Source organism: Acipenser ruthenus, chromosome 29, assembly GCF_902713425.1.
Source record: "Acipenser ruthenus chromosome 29, fAciRut3.2 maternal haplotype, whole genome shotgun sequence".
In the NCBI taxonomy this organism is placed as follows: domain Eukaryota; kingdom Metazoa; phylum Chordata; class Actinopteri; order Acipenseriformes; family Acipenseridae; genus Acipenser; species Acipenser ruthenus.
In genome coordinates, this window is record NC_081217.1 from 870,781 (window position 1) to 896,616 (window position 25,836).

Below are 25,836 nucleotides of genomic sequence, written 5' to 3' on the forward strand. Positions count from 1 at the left end.
GGGATTGTGTGCTCTGCGGCCGTGGAGTTATATTAGGAGTCTTGAATGAAAATCCGTTGCTTGCAGTTACAAGCACAGCGTTGTGGGCTCTGCAGGGTATTAATTGCTGTGAATACTTGAGCAAAGACGCATCAAAACAATGTGATACTATTAAATTACATACAAAAAATATTCAATTGCCCCTACAGTACGTACGTTTAAAGTACATATTTTGAAAATGCTCAAATGAAAGAAGCTAGTCTTTATTTTTTACTATATTTTATTTATTAGGTTTCATATGCACCCATGTTTTTATTATTATTATTATTATTATTTTTCAAAAAACAACCCTCAGTCGAGTTATACACTGTAAGCTGACGTCATGACACCAGAACCCCAGCGCAAACAGCTCGCGCGAGGAACGCGTTCATTTCGAATATGGCGGTTGTGAAAGGGCTCTATCTCGCAGCGTGCGCAGCGTGCGCAGCGTCATGCGGATGACATCATGACGTTCACCCCGACGCGGAAGCAGACACGTGAGACGCTGGAGTCTGTCCATGCTGGTGTACTGACAGAGCGAAGAGGGCCCGATCACTTATAAAGCAGGTACCGGTCCGTTTTAAACAGTTTAACCGACACTAAATCGCATGTTAATTATATATAGGTGAGGTTTTAAAGTGAATTGAGAAGCACGGTTCACTATGAAGGTGGTGTGATGTGATTCCTGTAATGTCGTCTGTTGTTACACAGTTAATAATACTAGGACCCGCCTTAGTTTCAGCGCAGTCTAGCAGCGTTACAGTTTAAAACAGGAATGGTATTGTGTTTTAATGATTGGTTTTGAATGCGATGTGATCCTGTTGTTTTAGGCCATTGTATTTACACTGTCCTGACGGCATAGATACATACCAGATACAGACAGTGCCTCTACGACTAGTACTGATACTCAGTGTTAATAATATTATAGTGCTCATTAAGAACAAGCGGTTCAGCGACTCGCAGTCAACGATTGTAATTTAATTACATTTCTCTGATCGAGAATACAGAACTACAAAAACAAGTTACAATTCAATCATGAAGACTGCTACTATCGCGATAGTACGCTGTGTGCCATAGTGTGTGAATCCAATGACTCGACGTAGAATAATCATACTTATTACCCGTTAATTATTAAAGTTCTGTATGGAATTTCAGAAATTATTTTAAACCAGTTTTGCTCAAAATCATTTGTTTTTATCATTACTTTTTATTTGTATTAAATGTGTTTGCTGTATCGTGAACATGACGTTGACAGTGTTAGGCTGTAGCGACAGTACTTTTTAGTTGCACAACAAACACACACATGTTTGTGGCTCAGGCTGTAAAGCTCTGAGGTGGATAAGGTGGGAATTTTGCTTGCAAGTGACTGATTAAAAGAAAAAAAAAAGACCTCGGATCAGTTAGAATTCCTGAAGAATCGTGCGCTGAAATTCCAATTCCGATGCTATTGTGTTCAGATACAATTAGGTACAGTTATACTGCAGTGACTGCAATTGGAATTACAATTACACGTTTTTCTTTCAGCCTGTGAGATTCGAGGACATTCTGAACCATGGCAGTCCGTGCTTCCTTTGAGAATAACAATGAAATTGGCTGTTTCGCCAAACTGACCAACACATACTGTCTCGTAGCTGTCGGGGGTTCAGAAAACTTCTACAGGTAAGATCATTTTCTCCATCATATTCAGAACAAACGCACGCACGCACGCCAGCAAGCCCAGTTAATGACTGATCTTATCCAGGAAGAACACTTCAGTGAGGGCTGAAGTTCTGCATCTGAATGTGGGCGTTAGACCAGGTTTCAGATCATTCCTTGTTCAGAGAGTTCTCAGCTGCACTTTCTCTAGGTATGAGTGAGAGGTTTCCAGGTGCAGCAGAGGTTTCCAGGTGCAGCAGAGGTTTCCAGGTGCAGAACGGCTCTCGGTTCATCTCTGTGCTGCTGCTTTGTCGCGCTGCCCAGCTTTCATTGCAAGTTCATTTTTAAGGTGCTGTGAGTCGCTGCCTGGCAGGTCGGAAAGCAGTTCAGAGGGAGAGGGGTTCAAGCAGTAACTGCTGGGTTAATGTGCTTGCAGGCACCTCGTTGACTGTGCTTGCCTTTCATTTCAGCGTCTTTGAAGGGGAGCTGTCAGAAACTATACCTGTGGTGCACGCCTCCATAGCGGGATGCAGAATCATTGGAAGAATGTGTGTTGGTGAGTTCTCTCTTCTTACACACAGGAGATGCTCTGGTGGTTCTGTGGCAGTACAGCTGCTGTTCTGTGCGTTGTGCAGGTTCTACCAGAATACCCTGTGGAGCTCCAGAGAGTTTGACAAACATGTGGGGAGGGGGAGCCTGCACTGACCCTTGAACGGGGCGGGGGAGGGGGAGGGGGAGGGGGAGGGGGGGCCTGCACTGACCCTTGAACGGGGCGGGGGAGGGGGAGCCTGCACTGACCCTTGAACGGGGCTCATTTCCAAAAAAGAGGATATCGATTCCAAAAAGGTGAAAATGAATGCAAAATCCTAAACAAATAAAAATGAAATACCGCTATAAATACCTAGTAGTGTTATTTAAGGTAGTTCAAAAGGTAAACTGTGCATTACACTAAAACGGTCCATTAAACGCAGTCTTACGGCTTTACGCAAGGCAGTTAAACACGTGCCTCTGTTTCCAGCAGCAGGTTCATTGTGTGCCGTGTTTTCTGTTTGAAGTGTTTACAGGGCTTGCCAGCCAGCGAGCCCGTCACTTACACATTAATCAGACCCCTTATCTTAATTGCAGATCATTCCATTAATCCTCCTGTATTTAGTTTGCTATGTGTCAGTACCAGCAAGGCTGTTTTGTTTATTAAAATCTTCTTCATCCCGAGTATTGCAGTGATCGCTGATGATGCAGAGCAGCAGAGTGGGATTATTGCTCATGATCCCCAGAGCTGAGGTGTGACTCACATACCAGCTTCCAGGCATTGTCATCCCCTTCACGGTTTACAGACTGCAGATTGAGATGCATGTCAAGCTACACCATACCTATAGCAAATCTATCTACATTGTAATACATGCATTACTGTAACCCACACGGTTCTCTGAGAAATCCAGCTGGGTTCTCTTTTGCTTTGAAGGTTCAGTTTCCTCCAGTCATGTACATCATCCCAATCTGAGTTTAACTTGACCTTCAGGAGTTCTTCAGTATTGATGAAGCAGTGCATTCCATCTTTCTGTCTAAATGCATGCCAACTCATTTCAATCTGTACAGTGTATTTATTTCAGAGTAGTAATAATTTACACCCCATCCCCTCCTTATTGCATACATGAATCATTCATGCATGGTCAAGTGGAGCCTGCATGTGAATGATTTAAAGCGTATTGATTCCATACACATCATAAGTTTAGACTGACACAGCTCTCCATCATTGTTATGATGATTACAGAAAATCCACAGCTCCTATAAATGATCCTGCACGCTTGCACATTGACCAGATGGTGCAGAAAGGCTCCTTCAAGGTCCTGATGTATTGCACTGTTGCTGAAAGGGAACGAGGTCTGCCAAGTGCAATATGTGGAAGCTGCAATGGAATGTGACAGAGTGGAACAAGCCCTTCAGTGAGGTGTAATTAAACCCCCCCCTGCAACCATCACCAAATATCAAGCATACGCTGGACCAAGGAGGTAGCTTCTACAGATATTTGTCTCTCTCGGTCATGATGAAAGTTATTATTTTCATACCAGCAACAGGGATGGAGATAAGGATCCCATTGCATAGCAGTTTGAACAATTCCTGGTTTTCCTAGGTGTTTAAGACACACCTGAGCTTGTTAGCTGTACACCATGGCTAATCAAGCTCCTAGTAATACCTGAAATGGGTGAATCTGCTATGCATTAGGAGTCTTTATTTCCATCCCTAAACCAAAGACCCGAATCTCACTGACTAGGCATTGTTACTGCAAACCAGCAGTTTGTAAAGGTGGCTGAACAGGGTTTCATGCTCCCTGAAAGGCACGGGTGTCAAACACCTGTCGTTATTTTCTTTTCTTTATTGCTTTACGTACTGTACCAAAGCATCGTCCGATGTCAACCCAGGATTTTTGTTTCAGTTTAATGAGCCTTAAAGCTTGGGGAGTTTGATTTACTGTCCAGTCTACATCTTGGGACAGTAAAGATGAGCATCCTTTCACCAGGAGGAGAGATGGAGCATGCTGTTTGCTTCAGCTTGGCTTGCAGTCTGTTTGTCCTGGCGTTAGGAAACTCACTCCGGTGGTGAATCATCAGCTGTTGCCATTCTCCTACTGCTTGTTCATGTGTGTCTGTGTGGGGGAGTCACTTTAATTGCTGCGCTTCAATTCAGATCGCTGCATCGTGTGAATTGGTGGTGGGATGACAGGTATTTTTGCACCTTACCTGCCTGCCCGCCTGCCTGCCCTCTCCCCAGCTGTTGAATTGATTGAATGTATTAATTGATCAGATTCCTCAGTTTTCATTTTATGATGGAGTCTCTCTGCTACGGCCGACTGGGCAATGTAATAAAAACATAGCTGCTGCTGAAGTGGAGGCTGGTGTAAGAGGTATTGATTGGTACAGAGTACAGTGCAGTGCACCGCTCCCCCCAGCAAGCCACACTGATATATTTCAATGTATTTCAATGCGGCGAGGCTCTGGGGATTTCATATATGCAGTAAATGAGAGCCTGGCTCGAACGGTGCTGTATACAAGCTGAATTGAGGCACAGCATTTACATCCATGTGGTTTCTTTGGGCTTCAGTGCAAGCATCTCTGCCAAACTGGAGCCTGCAGAATGATGCCATTAATATTCCATGACTCCAAAGTAAAGTGGAGTCTGTCTGTTCGGACAGGCGCTTGACGAGGGCTTCCTGGGGCTGTGCTGTGTTTTCATGAAGTGTTGCAATGGTTAAGGCGTGATCATTCGGGGAAAGGGCAGGGTTTACGTGATGCTGTTATTTCTGATGCTTTTCCTTTTAAAGATTTGCAGAGGTCTGCGTTAGACCCCGCCGTGGTGATAGTGCTCTCTAATCTATTTCTGTTGAGTCGCAGACTGTACAGACAAGGGCCTCGGATTGAAATCCATGAATATTTTATCACTTGCCCTGTTTCTGTGAGCCAGGCTGCTGATTGAAACGGCTGTAATGTTTGAGTTACCCGCAGAGCTCGATGCGAATGAAAAATCAGTTGAAAAAGCTTGCTTGCTTTCTTTAGTTTGCAAAATAACCCTGCAGTAATAATCCACCCTGATTCGTACCCAGGCTACGCTGCTCCATTCGCCCCCTGATCCTCTGCGATCTTTTTTGTGTTTCTGTCAGAGCTTTAGAAACTCGTTGTGTGTTAGCAGTCCCATAGCAGATGCAGGACAGCAGTGTAGAGAGCAGGTTCCTGGAAGATAGCTGCTTTGCGCTGCAGTGGGCAGAGGTTGCAACAGTGAAGGGGGGTTCTGCAAGACGTCTTTCTTTTTATTAAATTTCCCTGCTCTCTCTCTCTCTGCAGGGAATCGTCACGGGCTGCTGGTTCCAAACAACACGACGGACCAGGAGCTGCAGCACATCCGGAACTGCCTTCCAGAGTCTGTGAAGATCCAGAGAGTGGAGGAGAGGCTGTCCGCCCTCGGGAACGTCATCGCCTGCAATGACTACGTGGCTCTAGTGCATCCCGACCTGGACAGGGTAAGGGTCCTGGGTTCATTGAAGCAAGACGTGATGGTAACGCACGCACGCACACACGCACGCACACACTCACACTGCAGGTGTCTGTGCCTTGATTCGAAACTGAAAAAAAAATATATATATATTATTAGGTGGTAGCAAGCAGTTATGTCATTGAATTCCCGTCTCTGCAACACGAGCCAGTGATGCCATTCTCTGGTATAGCCGTGCCCGCGGACGTGCGGTTTTTCCAGGATTGTTAGTCTGCACTACCTCCTCGTTATCGCGGTGCTCCAAGCATTCCGCTCCTCTAAGTGTTCTAGTCACGAGGGCACAGCGATTGTGAAGAGCTCGGAGTGGAATGGAGGGTGTGGAAGCAGAGAGACTTGGTACAGTTTGATGAGCCCAGTCTCAGAGCATCGCAGGATCCCCCTTGGTACGCATGCATGCTGAACTTCTGTACTGGGGACTGCAAGGTGGGGCTTTGTATTTTACTACACATTATTATTATTATTATTATTATTATTAATAATAATTTCTTAGCAGACGCCCTTATCCAGGGTGACTTACAATTGTTAAGATATCACATTATTTTTACATACAATTACCCATTTATACAGTTGGGTTTTTACTGGAGCAATCTAGGTAAAGTACCTTGCTCAAGGGTACAGCAGCAATGTCCCCCACCTGGGATTGAACCCACGACCCTCCGGTCAAGAGTCCAGAGCCCTAACCACTACTACACATTGCTGCCCGAACACACCAAACAGTAACTGACTGTTTTAATATTAGTAGACATGAACACCATTTAAAATTCTATTTAACAGGTATGAAACAAAACCACTGTGGATTTAGCATTCATTTTTAAAGTGTTCTTTGTTTCTTTAGTTTCCTCCCCTGTAATAGTCTGCATAGTATTAGTAGAGGCTGCACTCTGAGAGGCTGGGATGTGTGTCTGCATAACAGATGCTGCAGGCGGGCCTCATCCATTGCTCTGTTATTGCCAGACCTTTCATCTGTCTAAGGGCATCTGTCGCCCGCGGCGATCCTGCCAGAGCCAGCATGCCGGAGAAACCGCAGTGGGACGGCCACCCTTGCAGGCAAGGGGCATGCAGGCTACAGCGGGCTCTGTCATTGAAGGGCACAGGCTGAGATGAGGATTCTTCAATTATAAGTAGCATTCTTGTCATGCTGCTCCTACTGACCTGGTGTGTGTTGCACTGGATTGGAGCTGAAGGGAAAAAAAAAAAAAAAACGCCTTTCACATGCAAACGAGTCTAGCTGTCTCTTTTAACCCCTTCCTGACCAGCATGAATTTCAGATGATGTGTTTTCCCATGCGCTTTCATGCACCAATCTGTGTCTGTCTGAACTGATATCACAGACTCCTCGTCTCCTTTAGACCTTTCAGACTGCATTCGGGTATAATCAGAGGAACTTCATTTTATACATGTTTTTAAACAATAGATGAACGGAGTCCGAGTTTCATCACATTAATGTAACCTTTGTCATTCCACTGTGTGTGTGTCTGTCAGTGTGTCAGTTTGTGTGAGTGTGGCATTGTGTGCGTGTGTGAGAAACTGCGCTTCCTGTTGATCCAGTATTACAGAGGTCTCAAATACATCCAGTAAAAAAAATAAAATATCTACACATTGGTGTGGAGGAACAGTGACTTAGACATTTTCAATGCAAAACTAAACCAAAGAAAATATTGAAGGAAGCCAACAGGTTTTTGATAGTATGCACAGCTCTATTTAAATGGTCTATAAAAAAAAACATATTTTGAGAAATACTAATAATCTGTGGCCCTGGGACAGTATGTTCTTGTATTTCATGCATTCTTTTAGGCATGTGTTTTTGTGCCTGAGGCTTTGCCAGAGATCTGAAGCTGAATGTAGGTCAATACCGCAGTCCCAGCAGAGCAGATCTCTGCACATGAAAAATCACTTTGAGCGCAGAATCTGCATTTCAAAGCTTGCTGGCGAGCATAATGTGCTCTCTCTAATGACAAGCCCTGGCTGAGTCCGACACGTTTCGATCTTTGCCAAGCCCGCCCTGACCGAGCATGCACCTCCCCTCGCACCCTGAACCCACGGATCTGGAGTTTCTGTGCGTTCCTGATCTGTGTGATGTGCGGAGCCAGAGAGGAGTGTGAGAACTCCACCTGTCTCGACCTCCCGAAGCGAACGTGCAGGTCAGGTGAGGAGCGCACGAGGTGTCCCATGAGAATCACAATCGATTTCATTAACACTTTCATTCTCCTCCCAGTACAGTACAGTAAGTCAGTAGAGCGAGTTGCGTTTCCTGGGGAATCACTTCCTGCAAGACGTCCGTTTTTAGGGATGCATCCATCAGACCCAGATGTTTTTTGATTTTCAGTGTTGCTGAAACGGTTTGAGCTGTGAACACTCCCTGAGTGGAAGGTTAACGTTGCCAGTGGCAGGAATGTGTCTCTTCTGTCCCTCCCACCCAGTGTCTAATTCCCTCCTGCCTGCCTTTTAGAAAACAAAAATAGCCACGCGGCCGAGCGTTTTCCTGCAGTCCGAATGCTGTGCCTATCCTATCTTTGCTTTCTCATGAAATATTACTAGAATCGCTTCTTAACAGCCCAGCCACAGCAGTAGGCTTAAGGAGTTCATCTCTGATTTTAGTGACCTCCGATAATGTCCTGACGTGACTGATATGAAGCTCAGTGATGTAGCTTCAGTTTGTTTTGACTGCACTAATATAAAACAGGACGGGGATAAGGGAATGAGGCTGATTTCACAAGCAGTTTCAGGCAGCAGACACATTTACCCTTTAATCAATGCTGAGTGGATTTCTACTGAACCTTATCGTTCCATCTTAAAAGTGTTGTTTTATGAAAGAGGTAAAAATAAGAGAGCTTGCTCTCGGTGCTAGCAGTGCTTTGTGAAGCTGGCTCTAGAACTTCGTAATTAGTCAAACCTAATTACTTCCATATTTATTTTAGCCGTTCCAAAGATTTAAACTAAACAAGTCGGCTCTGTTCTCGGAGTCTGGAACTCGACTTTGTCCTGTTTTTTGTTTCTGCCAGAAGCAGAGATTGGAAGAAGTAATAATAATGATGAAATCCTGTGTGAGCCTCAAGTCTCTTCTCTTCATTACTGAACAGTGCTTTCTTTCAGACATCAGTGCGTTCCGCTGGAGAAAGGGAGTGCGGATAATGAATTGATTTCAAAGCTCCGTGGCGATAGGGAATGAAATCGCGAGGCTGTGCCTGTGCTGCTAGTCCAGCTCTTGAGATGAAAGAGACTCCGTGTGGAGGGGTCCACAGCTCTTAAGTGGGGCAGCTCTGCCTCTGTAATTAGGCTCCTGGTCAGGTGTCTTCCCCCCCCCCCCCCCCCCCCCCCGTGAGAGGAGAGATAACTGTGGGAGCTGGCGCTCACTTTACTGAGGAGTTCTGAACAGATGAATATGTACAGTGTGTGTGCGTGCATGCGTGTGTGGATGCAAGCCTATGCAGTATTTGCACTAGTATTGCTTCTGTGTGTTGGGACCTGAGGGTTTCTGCAGATACGGTATTGCATGAGTTATATAAATGGCATAATTTTTTACAAGCTCTGAATAATACATCTGAGCCTGCGATCGTCATGGACAAGCTAGGTCTGCCTTTTAAACAGTCCTGCGTCTCATTAGCAGAAAGCCCCACTGAGGAATAATATTAATAATACTTGGAAAGGGTTTTTAAAAAGAGAAACAGGGGGACGTATCTTGAGTTAAAGCAACTTGATCGGTCAGTGGCCTTTCTTACAGCCTCTGATATAGATGATGCAGAATAATGGGTTTGAATTATTGCATCATTGGGGTGGGGGGATGGGGATGGAGAATAGAGGCATCACTGCTGAGAAATGATTCTTTTGCAGTCAGGGTAGAATGATGGGATTCAGGATAATGTCATCCTCGCTGTTTGTTTTCCTGTTAGGAGACAGAGGAGATTTTAGCAGACATCCTGAAAGTGGAGGTGTTCCGTCAGACTGTGGCGGAGCAGGTGCTGGTGGGCAGTTACTGTGCTTTCAGCAACCAGGGGGGGCTGGTGCACCCCAAGACTTCCATCGAAGACCAGGACGAGCTCTCCTCCCTGCTGCAAGTGCCCTTGGTGGTAAGAACCTCTTACTCTGCTTTTCATTAGGGTTTGCTCTTCAGGCATTTCAAATGGCGTTTAAATATATATCATTTTGTTCCTATTTTTTCTGGTGCTTGCCATCCTTCTTGGTGCTTCTGGGTTCAGTCGTCCATGCCGAGTTGTTATTGTCATTTACTCTCTGAAGTACATGTTATCCTTGTCGCTCGCTCCCTGTGTAAGCTGAAGTCCTTTTGTATTTCATAAGAACACGGCTCTTGTTGTCTTACAGTTTAAATGCAGTGTGGAAGCCCCGCCTCCTGCTGTTTCTCATTGGCTAGGCAACAACGAGGCATCTCATGGTGGCTTCTCTGGTTGGTTGCTAAGATTCCTACCGTGACAAAGTTCTAATGTGTTTCTTCGTGTCGTTTTGGAAATGAAATCTAGCGTCCTTACCAGAGAGCCTAGTTCTTGCTGTTGTTTTTAATCTGCATTTTCTTTCACAGCTCTGCTAGCCTGCAGCCGTCCATAAAAAAAACAAAAAAAGCACTGAAACCATATAGAGGTCAGGAAGACATTGCCATGATTTATACCCTCTGTCGTGTACTGCAGAGGTCTGTAGGTAAATCTAGTGAAATGTTCAAGGCTTCAAACCCGCAAAGAAAAAAAAATATAATCATTAACTGGACTGAACACTAAGAAACGAAGGAGCTTCAGATACCTTTGAAAAAACAATGTCTGAAAGAGAAGAACATTTTATTAATGCGCTCTGCAAGTGTAAGCATGCACTAGGCTGCAGTGTGTGCAGAATTAAAACATGGGGCAGCAGGGGGCAGGCTTACCAACAAGAACTGATCCCGGGCAATGAATCTGCAGCACAGGACAGACACTTTGTACTTCAAGTAACCCTGCAGACCTGGGTGAGCCCATGATGTTGTGATGATGCATGTGGTCAGTGCAGCTAAAATCTCACAGACCTTCTAACCTGGCCTTTTACTGTTCAGTATGATTGTGCAAGATAGGATGTAAGAACTATGAGACCGGGAAGCTGGAGAAAACAGTGCTGTGTCTGCGCAGCAGTGGTCAGGACTGTGTTTATTCTTCCCACACAGAGAGCTCAGAAGGCAGAATGTTAATGCTATCATTAATTCTTTGCTGCCATGGCAACAGAGCAGCATCTTTCAGCACAAATCCGGTTTCTGCAGCATTGACGTCATGTTCACTGGCTGCGAGAGGGACCTCCGGGAGGAGAGGAGAGGCGAGGCGAGGCAGAGAGACAGGCTCACGTGACCCGGGAAGTGTTGATCGTTATTGTGCGGACATGAAGGATATCTGCTTGCGACTCCCTCTACACATCTGTCCGTGCCACCAGAGCAGCCCTCCTCCTGAGAGAGGACACTGCTGCCTGCAGGACCTTGGCACTGGGGCAGGATTGACAAGGAGATGCACATTCGACTCCTCTGTTCTGAGTCAGGACGGAGGTACCGCTGTAAGAACGCGACTGACAGAATGAAAACTACGCAGTAAACATGTAAATCCACACCAACAAACACACGAAGGGACTGTGCAGAAAGGTAACCTCTCATCTCGTGCTGGATGAGAAGGAGGCAGTTCTGGTGTCTTGGTCAGAGAAAGGTGACGTGCTGTTCGGGCGGACCAGCCACGTTGAGTTGACTTCTGTCTAGAGCGATACGTCAGGATGCAGTGTTTAAAACTGTTATAGAAGGACTGTAAGAGGCTGCTTGCAATAGATAGATGTGGAATCTGTTCGCTCTGATGAATGGCCTTGAGAGAAAACAAAACCCCTAGTTCATTATTGTGCTGTCCTCTCCGTTAATTTCCTCTGTCCCGTCTGCGTTTCTGATCAATTGTTTCTGTATTAATATAATATTGATCGCACTTTTGCTTTTAAAACAGTTCTGGAAGGCGCTGAAAGAATATTGAAGGGGCTTGAAGAAAAGGAATTGTTTTAACGGCTGCTGTCTTGATTATATTCTGTGGTCGTACTCCTGGCTTTCAAACAGCTCAGCATACTGAGATATAGATCTAACCAGGCCTTTGATTCAACACATTTCATTGGAAAATAAACCCAGATCCATTACAAATCACTTGTGAGAACGACGAGGGCCCAGTCCGTAGGATGTTATGCCTAGATGTTGGATATGAGGAGATGAAGACCAGGGTCACGGGCTCCACATGTTCACACCGATGTGTTTAACCCCACACTCTTCATAATGCATTGCCTGTGAAGAAAGCTGCCGTCCTGCAGGGTGACTGACTGTGCAGGCTGATGATGGATGTCAATTGATTAATCTGCACATGGCTGGCTGCAGCTCATTCTGTGCAAAGGCGTAGGTGTAATGGTGTAATTGTGTCTCTGGTCCCTCTGTGGCATCGGTAAATAAAAAGAAATCCGTCTTTATTACAGAGAAAATGGAAGATTTGAGAAAGCGAGACCGGTTCGCCTTGGGCAGGCTGCTTTTAAATTGGGTTGAACAAATCCAAGGAACGTCCGGTATGCCTAATTAATAGGCAGAGCCGCTGGAAGACGGGACGGAGGCAGAGCGCTCAGTGTCCGCAGTCAAGCTCAGCAGATGTGGCTCCCTTTATTAACAAATCACTTCTCAACAGGAACAAAAACATCTTGCTGGCTCGGATCCTTTTGAGCTTTAGATGGCTGTCAGAAATGCGATTGTCGATTAATGTCTTTCCAGTACGGTCAGTGATGGAGACTAAACCCGTCCTGCTCTCCTGCTAATGGATGTGTTCTTCCCACCTCGCTCCAGGCAGGTACGGTGAACAGGGGCAGCGAAGTGATCGCGGGTGGCATGGTGGTGAATGACTGGTGTGCCTTCTGCGGCCTGGACACCACGAGCACGGAGCTGTCTGTGATCGAGAGCGTGTTCCGACTCAGCGAAGCCCAGCCCAGCACCATCGCTACCACCATGAGGGACTCTCTCATCGACAGGTGAGTGATCAGCAGAAGCGCTTCAAACGAATTCTGTGTCTGGGGCTCGGAGCAGGACTCCCTGCACCCGCTAACAGTCTCGTCCTTTAATCCAGTGATTCCTGCGTACGATACAGAACCCCCTTTGTTATTTGAGTCGCACTGTATTTTACAGCCTGCCCATCTGCAGTCTGTGACACAAATTCCTTGATTGACTCGGATTGAAGAGGGTAGCATTGCCGACCACACGTTACACGTGTCGCTTTGTGCTTCGTGTGCAGCGTGTTGTATTACATGCTTTTCATGCCGGATTAGAGCCGTGTTATATATAATATCTGGGATAACAAATGGCTTTAATATATATGTGTTTCTTTTTTTAATAAAGTGCTCGTGTCCTTCAAAGTGCAGCGCGGTGGCGTGGAAATCCCAGAGCGATTGGTCATGCATTAGAGGCAGACAGTGTTGAGGGGGAGTTCAGCTTTTAGGATTGTTATGATGAGTCAGAGCTGCGGCAGATCGGGGTGCACAGCAGTCCATTAGACTGCACTTCCTTCACCCAGGTGTTTCTGAGTGCAAAAACAGCAAAAATAACCCTTTCCATTTCATGTTTCAGCCTCACATAAAGGAGCAGCAGGCGTGCTGAGAAGTCTGTGCTGCACACCCGCACAGCGCTGTACAGGACCGGACAGCTTTTACAGGAGCTCTGTCATCAAATCTGCAACCAAACACAACTAACCCACTGTCTCCCTTTTTAAATGATTCAAACAGCACCAAACTCCATTCTACAGGCTGATGGGGTGGAATGTTATAGTAGGAATGATCCTGAATGTGTTTCTGTAACCTAGAGTAAAATCCTTTTTTTGTATTTGTCAAAACTGTTGGCTTCCCGCTTCACTGACCCGAATATTGTGGCCGCGGCCTTGCTGAGGGGTTAGTAAGGAAGCAGGAGAGGACTGTCTTCTTGTCATCTGTGGATCGTCCCAGTGTATCGCTTTCATTCAATTCTAAACTCAATAAAGTTTTTGCTATTCTGTGATGTTGCCGTGCTCTTGTTTTATTGAAGGATGTTATTAAACAGCACACCCCTGTGAGGGGAGCTAGACTCGGCCGTAAGCCTTTCACACTGTTTAACTGACCAGGAAGGAAGGGCTTCCAGGTGTGCATTGATGCTCCTGATCTCTGACTCCCGATCACCATCCACGCCATCCTGCAAGATCACGTCCCTGATTTAACAAACGATACGGATGATAAGGGTTTGTGATGCGCTGGTGTCGCTGCAACCTTAATTGGAAGCACCTCCGTCTCTGTAGCACGCACTGTGACACACTGAGCCTGGTCTGATGTGCGATTCAGTGGCACTCTGCAGGGCTCTGATGAGACTGGGAGTTTCCTGTAGGCTGCTGATGAACTGCATGGTGTAGGATGGCTGTGCTGTTTATATACAGCTTCACACAGAGGGTGCATGGGCAAAGCTCTGTGTTCACAAAGGAGCAGCGTGACACTCAACGCATAGACCGCGATGCACTTCTTATTGTGAATTCACTTTCCTCTAGCTGATGTGCAGATAGGAACTGGTGCAAATAAACCATGTGTGCTGTGCCTGAGTATTTGCTCTTTAGCTTCCTGCAATGTAAGGATAGGCCAATGGATTTGCTATAGGTCAGTGGATTACTATGCTAGCCAGGTGCATAACATTTTGTCAAGGGTTCAGAAAGCACGATGCCCAGGGGTGGGGGAGGGTACATGTTTTGCATGTTTATGTGCTCCAGTGATGTATTTATTTTACGACCAGCTATTTAATATACAGCTGATCACACTGCACTGTCCTGCAGTCTGTGTTGCAGGAGTATTCCCATCTATACTTCTGACTTCCACTGAAATCACTTGCCATGCTTGCATTTTGATTTCTGATTCAGTTTGATGTCTCTGATTAATCACTAATACTTGCATGTTGCACTTATATTTTGCACACAAGTTTTCTTACCCTAAAGTTAACTCTGTGTACTAATGGTTTGAAACCAGCTGAGATGCAGAACTATTAGGGGTCTGGCTGAACCCATTCAGTTATATATCATTAGAGCTCATTTAAATTAAGGAGGATGTTTGTAATGTGTGTGCTGTTTTTATTTTCTGTGGTGCAGTGAATATTAATAAGGCTCATGGGCTCCCGTTCAAAACTCCAAACTGTTTCAGTGTTACAGAAAGCAGTGTATACGTTTTGGGTACAATGATTCAAACTGCCTTTCTTTGTGCCATGCTGTTCTATCCAGGTGCATGAACGCTGGCTGACAGCAGGAGATTAAACAGCGGTGTCTTTAAAAGTGTGACTGGACAATCAGAGAGCACGGTGAAGCAGTATGAGCAGCCCAAATTGAAGGATCATTTGCTTTAAAACAAACAAACAAAGAAAAAAGTTCCTTGGATTTGCAAGTCAACAGTCAGCACATTCCTCTCAGGTAACCTTTCCCAATGAAGGGAAGCGATTTCCTCATGCCTAAAGGACTCGGATTACCATTTCTTATGCATGCTGTGCATTCAATCCCTCCAATAACTATAGTGGTCACCCCCCCACGGGACATTAATGCCAAAAGGAATCCATGCTAAGCACTTCAGATAGCTTAACTTGTCGTATATTGGAAATGGTAATGCTCGTAATGAAGTTAGTGTTGATGCAGAGGCTGCATTTGTGCTTTTAAAACCTTGCATAAGAGGCTTTTGATATCTAACCTTATTTAAACTTAAAATGACTAAATTGCAACAGCGTGTGGAAGTCAGAGACAGGTTTGAAAGCTGTGCGCAGCTCCGAGCCGTTTTAAGGGAATGCAAACGTTGAAAAGTATTTAGCCAGCAGCAATTGGATGTTACTGCGTTGTGAATTTTTAGGCGTTGTGTGGCGAGGGGAAAAAATAAAAAATCAAAAAATAAAATCAAATGCATCCATTTTCTATAAATGTTCAGATATCCCATGATCAAGGTTGGGTTTGATGAAATGAATGAACTACTTCATTGAAAAAAGGTTTTAGCTGAATTCCAAGAAAACATTGATCTTAATGTCAAAATATCCATCTGATGTTAAAAGCCGCAGCGAAAAGCAGATCCAGTTATTCATTTTAAATATCAGCACAGGGACACGTCGTGAATGCAAAAGTGTGATTGTATTGCCATTAAATGTGTTGTTATTGCCATTAAATGGTGCATAAGAAAAGCTGCCTGGAAGGCAAAAGCAGCAACAGCAACACAAACAACCAAACCGCCGAGACACAGAAGGACAAAACAATGGAAGTGCTGTCTGGATCTGTTCAGGGAGCCCAAATGTTTCCAGACAGACCACTGAAGGAGAAAATGGGTCTCGGTTCACTGAAGGAGCGGGTAATTGCAGTTAATAATGTCCTGAAGCTTTTGAATTGCACCGGAGCGGTTCCGCTTCGTGTCTGTGGCAGCCTTGCGGACGCGATGCCTCGGACTGTCCCGTGGTAAATTAGGATGCTGCTTTTTTTTATGGTTTTGTTGTTTGTGCCTGCTTTAGATTTAAGCCAGCCTGGCCCAGTGCACCAGCCGGTTTCATCAGGGCTGATTCGTTAATCGCTCTTACTAGCCTGCTTGCTGGTCCCGTGAGTTCATTTGAAGCACTGGCCTGGGTCACAGAGGCTGGGGCTCTAAGCATGGTGAAACTGGAGAATTATTAACTGATGGATAATATTGAAACATTAAAGAGAATGAACAAGGGCATTCACGACCCATAATACAGGGCGTCATCAGTTTATTCCAGGTGACAAGGGGAACTAATCCTGATCACTTATAATCAAAGGCAGTGAGTCATTCCCCAGCCTCTCTGAACATCCATCCTAAGTGACGTTCAGGGGTGTGCAGCCCGCTCAGTCACTTGTGCTAATTGGACCTGTGTGTGATCGAGCGGGTGCTGAATTGAAGGATAAAATGATGGCCGGAGATGATTGGGTTTTTTGACCGTGATCGTCTGAAGAGAAGGTCAGACACTGCGTGCCTCATGGCTGAAGCACCTGGATGGGTCTTCCTGAGCTGTTGAAGCAGACGGCCCCCAGTCTCGCAGTGCTAGTGGGCTCTGGGTGAGAACAACCATAGCATTTTGAAAATGTCACTCTGTTTTGATTATGCGGTGCCAATGATAATGTTTTTTGCCAAGGGGTTGAGACAGGGTCTTGAACAGCCTTCCTCTTTGCAGTGCATATCTGAATCCAGGTAACACAGACCGTAGTCGCGAGTCCTGTTTCAGTTTTGCATCACGTTCGCGATGCTAATTTTAAAGCGCTTGAGCCCAGCAAGGTTCACAGCAATGTTTTCAAGCAAGAGGTTTGTAGTTAGTTCCCCACAAGGGCTTTTTGCAGCATCAATGTGAGGCTACAGTTAAGAGTTAATTTGGCTGTACAGGGTCTTTGACTCTCTCCAGGGTGTCAGCACGTGCTCCGGCTGCATTCATCGCACTGTACAGGATCAAGGTTAGCACGTGCGCTGCACAGAAATGAGAGATTGCGTTTGTCTTGCTCGTGTGTGTGTGTGTGTGTACGGTACGGTTTCCAAACCTGGTGCCTCTGTAAAAATGCATCAAAGACAATAGACCGAGGTGGTTACCATGGCAAAATTTAAAGTGCCTAAAACTTGGGTCACGATTGCTCCAAAAAACATGCAGTCCTCAGAACAATGGAGGGCAGAGTCACGCTCTGCATCTCATTTCAATATCAATGAAGCTGCTGCGCACCTATCACCTAACAGGGATGTTTGCACCAGCTGTGCTTACTGGCACAAAGCACGCTTGCTTGCTGTGTGTTGTAGCACCCTTCTTGTGCTGTGTGGTATCTGATTTGCATCTCCAGGTGTGTCAGTGTCTGAGCATTGCTCCTTGATGGGGTTTGTAAATCTCGGTGGGTCTACTGATTTCCAGTCGCAGGATTGCTTATCAGAGTCACGGGTGTGTGCACACCTGTATTCAAGCTTGCCGTGTGCATCACCTGCACAGCTGCTTGTTAACGTGCTGGATTTGCACTCCGAGCCCCGTTCTCTGCTTGAGGCAGGGACACAACAGGGCTCGTAGTGTATTTGGAGAGAGATGTTATCACCCCCACCTCGCTCCACGGGGGATGTTCTGTGATTCTATAATATAACTCTACATTGCCATCTGCTGGTCTGTTTCTGAACTGTCCCTTGAGATATTGAAGATGGAGGGAGGGCCTGACTCTGGATATCAGTGTGTGAGAGGAGGGGAGGGCCTGACTCTGGACGTCAGTGTGTGAGAGGAAGGGAGAGCCTGACTCTGGATATCAGTGTGTGAGAGGAGGGGAGGGCCTGACTCTGGACGTCAGTGTGTGAGAGGAGGGGAGAGCCTGACTCTGGATATCAGTGTGTGAGAGGAGGGCTTGACTCTGGACATCAGTGTGTGAGAGGAGGGCCCGACTCTGGACATCAGTGTGTGAGAGGAGGGCCCGACTCTGGACATCAGTGTGTGAGAGGAGGGGAGAGCCTGACTCTGGACGTCAGTGTGTGAGAGGAGGGGAGAGCCTGACTCTGGACATCAGTGTGTGAGAGGAGAGGAGGGCCTGACTCTGAACATCAGTGTGTGAGAGGAGGGGAGAGCCTGACTCTGGACATCAGTGTGTGAGAGGAGGGGAGAGCCTGACTCTGGATATCAGTGTGTGAGAGGAGCGAGAGAGCCTGACTCAGGATGTCAGTGTGTGAGAGGAGGGGAGAGCCTGACTCTGGACATCAGTGTGTGAGAGGAGGGCCTGACTGGATATCAGTGTGTGAGAGGAGCGAGAGAGCCTGACTCAGGATGTCAGTGTGTGAGAGGAGGGGAGAGCCTGACTCAGTGTGCACTCTGCAGGGCTTCAGGGAAATGTGTGTGAACTGAAGTTTGTAACTATAAAAAGAACAGTGCAAAGTACTGCAGCCTGGAATAAAAATGCTAAAAGAAGGGCCACTGAATCCTCATCAGAAATTAAACCATGTTCCAGCCACTAAAATCACATTGATTTTATTATTTCAAAACTGTATTTATACACATTCTGTCTTTAAAAACACCAAATAAATGCATGCAGTCCACTACAAGAAAAAATTGAAAAAGAAAAAGAATGTTTACAGCATATTTGATTTCATTACAGTTTAAACAGTAAAAAAAAACTAAACATTTTTTTTTTCTATACAATTGCTCCACCTCCTGGCCCAACAATGCATAACCTGCATTGAAGACCACCTCGATCAGAAGGGCCTCTGAGTGCCCATATATACCTCTGTAATGTTAAAATCCCCACCAGTATTGAAGGGCTGGAACGAATGTTAAAGGTGTGACTGGAATCAGGATTTTAGATCAGCCAAACAAAGCCAATGTTATACTACCCGGACCCGGGGAGGAGCGCCAGTGTGAAAGGGGCTTTAGAGATTTTATTACTAATAATACACTTTCAACTACAATGCAGCCCGTTGTGACCCGTGCTTGCAATGCCTGTCATCATCCCTTTATGCAACATGTGTTGACAGCGTTCTGGTTGATAAGGTCATGACTGTCGGGGGTGGGGTGTGTGTGTTTGCAGTGAGGGGAGGGGGGAGAGGTGTGTGTGTGTGTTCAGTGAGGGGTGTGTGTGTGTGTGCGTGCGTTCAGTGAGGGGTGTGTGTGTTCAGTGAGGGGTTGTGTGTGTGTGTGTGTGTGTGTGCATGTGTGTTCAGTGAGGGGTGTGTGTGCATGTGTGTTCAGTGAGGGGGGTGCAGCAGGGGCAGGTCCGCAGCACTCAGCAGCTCCTCTCCCAGCTCGCTGTCCTTCACTGCAAACAGAGTGATCCCTGATTTATACACGGCCGGGATCACCAGGTGGGTGGTGGCAGCGCCTTCATCCGGAGTGATCTCCTCATATATCATCTGACCCACCTGGCCTGCAGAGGAGAAAAACAAGGATGTTAGAATCGCACCCTCACCCCACCCCACTACAATCACACCCCCTCTATCCTCACCCCACTACAATCACACCCCCTCTATCCTCACCCCACTACAATCACCCCCCCTCTACCCCACCCCACTCACACCCCACTACAATCACACCCTCTACCCCAACCCACTACAATCACACCCCCTCTATCCTCACCCCACTACAATCACACCCCCTCTATCCTCACCCCACTACAATCACCCCCCCTCTACCCCACCCCACTCACACCCCACTACAATCACACCCTCTACCCCAACCCACTACAATCACACCCCCTCTATCCTCACCCCACTACAATCACACCCCCTCTACCCAAAACCCAACCCCACCACCCCACTACAATCACAGATACAGTATCAGCAGCATGAAACAGTAGCTCTTTAGCCTCTGTTTAGAAATGTAGAAATAGAAAAGCAGTTTGAAATGCACGTTTCTGGATGCGGTGAGATGCATTCATGAGTCTAAATAAAGCTGCCGTAGCAACAGCTGGGAGAGGGGAGGGGCGAGGCCGTCAGCTCTGGTCCTCAGTCTCACCTGCCACATCCAGCTGGTCCCAGCGGGGGTCGTCCTGCACTTGGGACAGCGCGGACAGCTTGGTGTCGTCGGACAGCCTCATCAGAACGTCCTCCCTCCGGACCAGCAGCACAGAGTCGCTGCACAGCCGCTGCTTCACCAGGCTGGCCTTCTCTGCACAGAGCGAAACAGACACTGTAGCAGCTGAACTGTACCTCCCAACCTGGCACTGACTCTCAAAAGCTTGTGAAGCAAACCAGTTACAATTCTAGAATGGGTAAGAAACCGCTTTGAGCTGCTCACAAGCCCTCAAATGAAACTGCTGCAGTTCTTTATTCCCAGTTGGGGTACGTACTGGCTGTGTTTTGTCTCATTCGGCTCTTTGGATTTCAGAGCTTTGGGAATCCGCCTGTGGGTTCTGATGGCGCTGTGTCCCTCCTATCCAGCTATATGATTATCAGGTGTCTGTTTGCTGCTTTCTTTTATAGTCTGCCTGTGCATTTGCCATTGTAGAAGCCAAACAGCTACAGGCTGCTGCTGCTGTAGTAGAATATTATTTGAATGCCACCTGCAAGATCGGTTATAGCTCTGGAAGCAAAGGAGCTATTTAAAGTTGCCATAACTCAAACTTTATCTAGGATTCAGGCTTCTCAAATCTACTGCTGGGCTCAGTTCTCGATTGCTTTGTTCACTGTTCTTTTAGAAATTCCTTTATGCATCACTCATTATGTATTTGGGACACAGCGCAATTAAACAACTACAAGAGCTTTAAGTTAATTAATTGCAGACACTGATCAAGAGATTTAATTAAATCAGCTGTCAGCTTTTACAACATTAGGCTCGGAAATGAAGGATGTTATTCCGGTAAAACTGAATCTTATTCCACGCAAACTGATTTTTTTACGAGTATCTGCTAATTAGCTGTCACTGCTTCCTTTGAAGCTGAAAAGTAGATCTTGTCCAGACTGAATTGATAAAGCACTGGGTGCTGCAGGCTGGAGCTGTGTCTCTACGGCTCCTCACGTGGGTCAGACGGCTGTCCAGGGTGCAGGTGGGTCTGTGGTCCGACCGAGCCTGGTGGCACACACTTTGCTCCCTTGCTCAGGTATATTATTGAAACGAGCAGGTAGGAGTCAGGAGTTTGAACTCTCAGCACAGCATGAATAAGTAACACCTGAGGTTTACTAAAAGGATTTGTTTAATCAGCTACGAGAACCAAACCCACAGAGGCTCACCCGCTTCCAGAGGGTTGGTCATGTAGACGGTGTCTGGCGCCACCCCAAACACCATCTGGTGGTGCCAGGCGTCGGGAATCTCCTCCCCCGGGGGCACGCCCACCTGCATGTTCATGGTGGCCACGGGGACCGCCCCCTTCCGGATCCACTGGCACAGCCACCGGCACAGGTCCACCTGCCTCTCAGGATACAGGCAGAACAACCTGCCCACCACCACACCCCCGGTGAGCCTCTCCACACCGGCCACCAGCTGAGCGGACGTGGTCCCTGAGAGAGACATTCAAAAAACGAAAAACCATTTCACTGCCCAGCTTCATGTCTTAATGTTTACATAGCAGGTGAGCCGACCGGCTGGCTGGCTAGCTCTGTAGGTAAAGCATGGGACTCTGAGGTGTCACAGCGGTCTTAAGCATGAAAATAATACTATAAAGAGGTTGCTATAAGCTCTTCAATGCAATGCTCGACTCATTTTCATGTGGAACGTTCCCCCCAAGCATCTGATGGTTGCTAGCTCAAACCCCAGACCAGTCTTTCTTAAATAAATGTGTGGGCTTTGTGGCTTTACCTGTAAAAAACAAGCACACGAAATAAGAGAAATGACACAAAGCACCAGTGCTCATGGTGATCCTACCCTGTGATAACATCACCCAGGCTTCCCAGAGGACTGATCCAGACCCAACCCTCTTACTGTGTGTGTGCCTGAACACACCGGGACGTGACGTGCCTGGCCTGTCTGAGCACGACTTGGTTCTCCCTCTCCGCAGAGCGGGATGACGGGACTTGGTTCACGTACCTGCCACACTCCTGGACAGCAGGTATTCTGGCAGGAGGGCTTCGTTCTTGCGCAGGTTGGTCCTGACACAGCGGTCGACGACCTGGGCCGCCACGTTGAAGCCCAGCGCCTGAAGCACGTCGATCACGGCCGTGGCGCCGCACGCAGAGGCACCGATCTGAGACGTCTGCTTCTCGTTCGCCTCTTCCAGGCTCCAGATCATCGCGGAAGACCCATTTTCCTCCTCTTCCTCCGCTGTTCCCCGAGACTCCCTCTCTACTGCCTCAGGAACCCCAGTCTCCATCACTGGAAGTCTTCTTCATGAGCGTCGGGAGGCCGGTGTTGGGTTCTCTGGATTTGCTCTTTCCCGTGGCTTGTTTTCTTCAGCTTGTCGAAATCCTGAAGGTAAAGAACAAACGTTAGCTCCGACCGCCAAGCAATTTCCACTGTCGCTAAACCAAGCAACTGATGTGAGAAGACATCAGTTGTTTAACATTGACAGGACATGAGGCAGTGCAGTCAGGGTGACACAGTGGGGAATTCACACACACGTCACCCCGTTCATAACAACAGCCTGTGCAAACAAACATCTGATAAGGTGCAGAGAGACCAGCTCAGGAGACAACGCCAGGGTGACAGGCAGTGCCGGACAGTCTCAGTCTCAAGTTTGTTTGCTTGAATCCCGACAGATTCACCACGGTCCAGAAGAGAGACACGTTCAAACTGCCTCCAGCACAAGAGCAGGGGGGGGGGGCGCGGGAGACAGTTCTAAATATAGCCGTCTGCTGAAAGGAAACCCCCTGGCCAGCGCTCACGTTTCACCTTGGCACAGCGTGTGCTGCTGGCTGAGCGAAGCTCAAATCAGCTTGCCCTGCCCTGCACAGCGGATTCAAGATCCGGGTTTTAATAGACGTGAAAAATATTTCACAGACATTAAACAGGACTGACTCCCTTTCTACTGTACGGGCAGAGACAAAAACACAAAACACATACGAACAAGTCACATCCAAAAATCAGCCCTGATGTTGCATTGGAAGAGAAATCACTTAGCCAAGTAAAACGAGTGCAGCTGGCTATTTTTTTTTTTTACTCAAGAATGGCTTTAGCAAAGAGGGTGTATTTAATGACAGGCCAGCATCTGCTGATATGAAGAGGGTTAGGGTTAGGGTTAGGGTTAGAGCTCCTGTACAGCAGGAGAGCTCATTCCAGATTAGGAAATGGAACGCAGCCCAGCATAGCAGTGTCCCCCAGTCCAGCTTCATTAGCCACAGTGTACTCGGCAACACGCAAAGCTGTGTGGTCTTCAACTCACCAGGAGTGGATCAAACTGCTATGCAGTGGCAGTCTCACTTCTATCCCTCGGGGTGTGTCAGTTAGACAGGACACAGGAGTTAAATAAAGGTCAAATAGCCCATTCTGTGGCTGGTGAGGAATGAGGTGCACCGGGTGGGCGCTAAAGGTTCCTTCATTCCAGTGCAAGAGGTCGCTGTTTCATTTCTAATACCAAGCGAAGCTGCCACGGTTAACGTGTAGAGCTACCGGTTTGGCTGGTGAACAGCTAAACGTGTGGTAAAGTAAGCACACACGTAGTGTCTCGGTGACTGGACACCCAGCAGGTGTGATACAATCAACCAGACAACGTCTTTGAAAACAAAGCACGATTACTTCAATCTGTGTGAGGAGTCGCACACTGTCCTACAGCTGCTAGCACGCCAGGACACCGAAGAAAAGCGCACACGGCGGCATTTTCATTTTACAACGTGTCACTTCTGTGTAAAAGTTTAAATGCAGCAGCTACTGTGAATTAGCACACCACCGCGCTGTTACAGAATCACGCCTTTACCTTTCCAAACGGTTGTGGTGAAACGCTAAACTGTACTTCTCCACCAGCTACGACTCGGGGGCAGGTTTGCACCCGTCAGTTACTTCAGGCACTGCATTTTATTAAGAGTACAGTTTACAGTTCGAAGTGCGCAGGTAGATTGCTGATAAACTGCTAGCTTGTACTCATGCGATTCGCTTTATCCCATGCACAGAGAGGACTTTTTAAATACTTTTAATATGCATGTACAGTAGTGTATCAAAATCGGTACCGTACTGCACCGCCAGCACAATGTATTCTGCAGAAAGTCACTTTTCTGTAACGTGCATAAATCAAGCGAGCGGCCATGTTTCTGTGTGTTAAGTGAATAAACTGCCTGCTTACCCGGTAAAGTTCATGTTTGTCGGTCTGTCACTTTGCAGTCTCCGGCAGCTCTCGATCGCAGGTGACGCTTTCCGATTCTCTGCCGATCACAACACGACCGCTGAAACCGACTCAGACAGCCTTGACTGAAGGCTGGAGTCCCAGCTCTGTGTGTGTTTTTCTGCGTTCTGATTGGACAGGTATGTTCGAGTTTGGCTTGTAATAGGTCGGATCGTCTGCCCGTCATTGAAGATTCTGTTATTTTTATAGAAGACGGCGGCCAGGAGGGCGTGTCGTGCGTGGAGGCGTGGCTTGGCCAAAGCGCAGTAGAAAGGAGAATAGCACGCGGAAGGAGGGTAGAGTAGTTCACTTTGTAATGATATACTCGCATGTATTTAGCTGGGCAAATGTGTATAAACTAAAGGAAACCAGACAGGGCTAAGCCTTGCAGAAATATACAGCAACAAATGTGCAGTAACTGTTTCATGTAGTGCAGTGCAATACGTTTTGAGAGATTATATACATATATATTTATAGTCTTCTCTTGCAGTGTGTGTTCTGTGTTGCATCTTAAAGTGTCAGACACTGTGCTCGCTGTAAGGCGATGGGAATAAATGCAGGGAGGGCTGCTAGGAGGGAGAGATAACCTCGACTCTGAAGGACAAGAAGAAAAAGAAAATAGGAAACATCTGGGAAGCAGCCAGTGACCTTCAACAAGCAGACCTCCAGCATAGTCCGAGAGCCGAGAAAGTATAACAGGACACGCCTGAGCTCCTTCATTCTTCCAGTATGTTTGGAGACGGGGGGTTCAAAGCTGAAAGAGGTTTGCACGGCGTTTCTAGAGGGGGTTGCTATTGTTGTGTTTCCATCAGCTGGCTACGACTCTATAAAGGCTCTTGGACAAATGCTGTTTTATATGAGGGCTTTGAACCAGGCTGCTGGACGGCTCTCGCGTTGCTCGTTGAAATGGATATGTTATCACTATGCGGCACATTAATCCACAGGAACAAAGAGCCTTTTACTGGGAACTGGGTTGTCTTTGTCAGAAGAAACGGACGGAGAAATGCTCCCTAACTCTTTTTTTTTTTTGTTTTGCTCTGGTGCCGACAGATTCTTTCCTCGCTGAATAAATGAAGCCGTGTGTTGTTTTGTTGTTAGGTTCAGGATCTCTGGGTCAGGACAAGCTTTGATCTGTGATTCTGGTACTCATCGTCATGTCATTAACCTCAGAAAAAAAAAAAAAATAAGCTGAATAAATTAGCAGATGTGACGCAAGAATGTAAAGACGAGGGGGGGGGGGGGGGGGGGGGGGGATTCAGAAACTGTTCAATTACTATGTATGCATGGCCGCTCTGAATTGTTAGTATTACATTACATAGAGCGCCACCTGCTGGAGAAAGGGAGTAAAGGCACTCTCAGTCAAACTCCAAGGGAATTCGCCTGCTCATTATAAAGAGTGTTTGTGGTGATGTGGCGCAGTGTGGTACAGTCACTGGTGTTTCAATCTCTTG

General features: G+C 46.8%; 2 protein-coding genes across 4 annotated transcripts; one reads left to right on the plus strand and one right to left on the minus strand.

Annotated features, from left to right (window-relative positions):
* The first annotated feature begins 449 nt into the window (after nt 1-449).
* LOC117434075 (eukaryotic translation initiation factor 6) lies at nt 450-13,707 on the plus strand. 2 transcript variants are annotated; one of them, XM_059003642.1, is made up of 7 exons: nt 450-585; nt 1,543-1,677; nt 2,124-2,209; nt 5,490-5,665; nt 9,587-9,763; nt 12,511-12,692; nt 13,285-13,707. In XM_059003642.1, exons 2-7 carry the CDS (start codon nt 1,571-1,573, stop codon nt 13,292-13,294), a joined length of 738 nt encoding a protein of 245 aa, XP_058859625.1. In that variant the 5' UTR covers nt 450-585; nt 1,543-1,570; the 3' UTR covers nt 13,295-13,707. The 2 variants fall into 2 exon arrangements, with proteins under 2 accessions (XP_058859625.1, XP_058859626.1); XM_059003643.1 differs by lacking the exon at nt 450-585 and adding an exon at nt 625-643.
* Nucleotides 13,708-18,659: 4,952 nt separating this feature from the next.
* Nucleotides 18,660-24,507, minus strand: LOC117429899 (uncharacterized). 2 transcript variants are annotated; one of them, XM_034049844.3, is made up of 5 exons: nt 24,347-24,505; nt 22,162-22,539; nt 21,369-21,635; nt 20,155-20,307; nt 18,660-19,567 (listed from the first exon to the last, which is right to left on the minus strand). In XM_034049844.3, exons 2-5 carry the CDS (start codon nt 22,442-22,444, stop codon nt 19,389-19,391), a joined length of 882 nt encoding a protein of 293 aa, XP_033905735.2. In that variant the 5' UTR covers nt 22,445-22,539; nt 24,347-24,505; the 3' UTR covers nt 18,660-19,388. The 2 variants fall into 2 exon arrangements, with proteins under 2 accessions (XP_033905735.2, XP_034761341.1); XM_034905450.2 differs by having other exon boundaries at nt 19,406-19,567; nt 20,155-20,302; nt 24,347-24,507.
* Between the last annotated feature and the right edge of the window lie 1,329 nt (nt 24,508-25,836).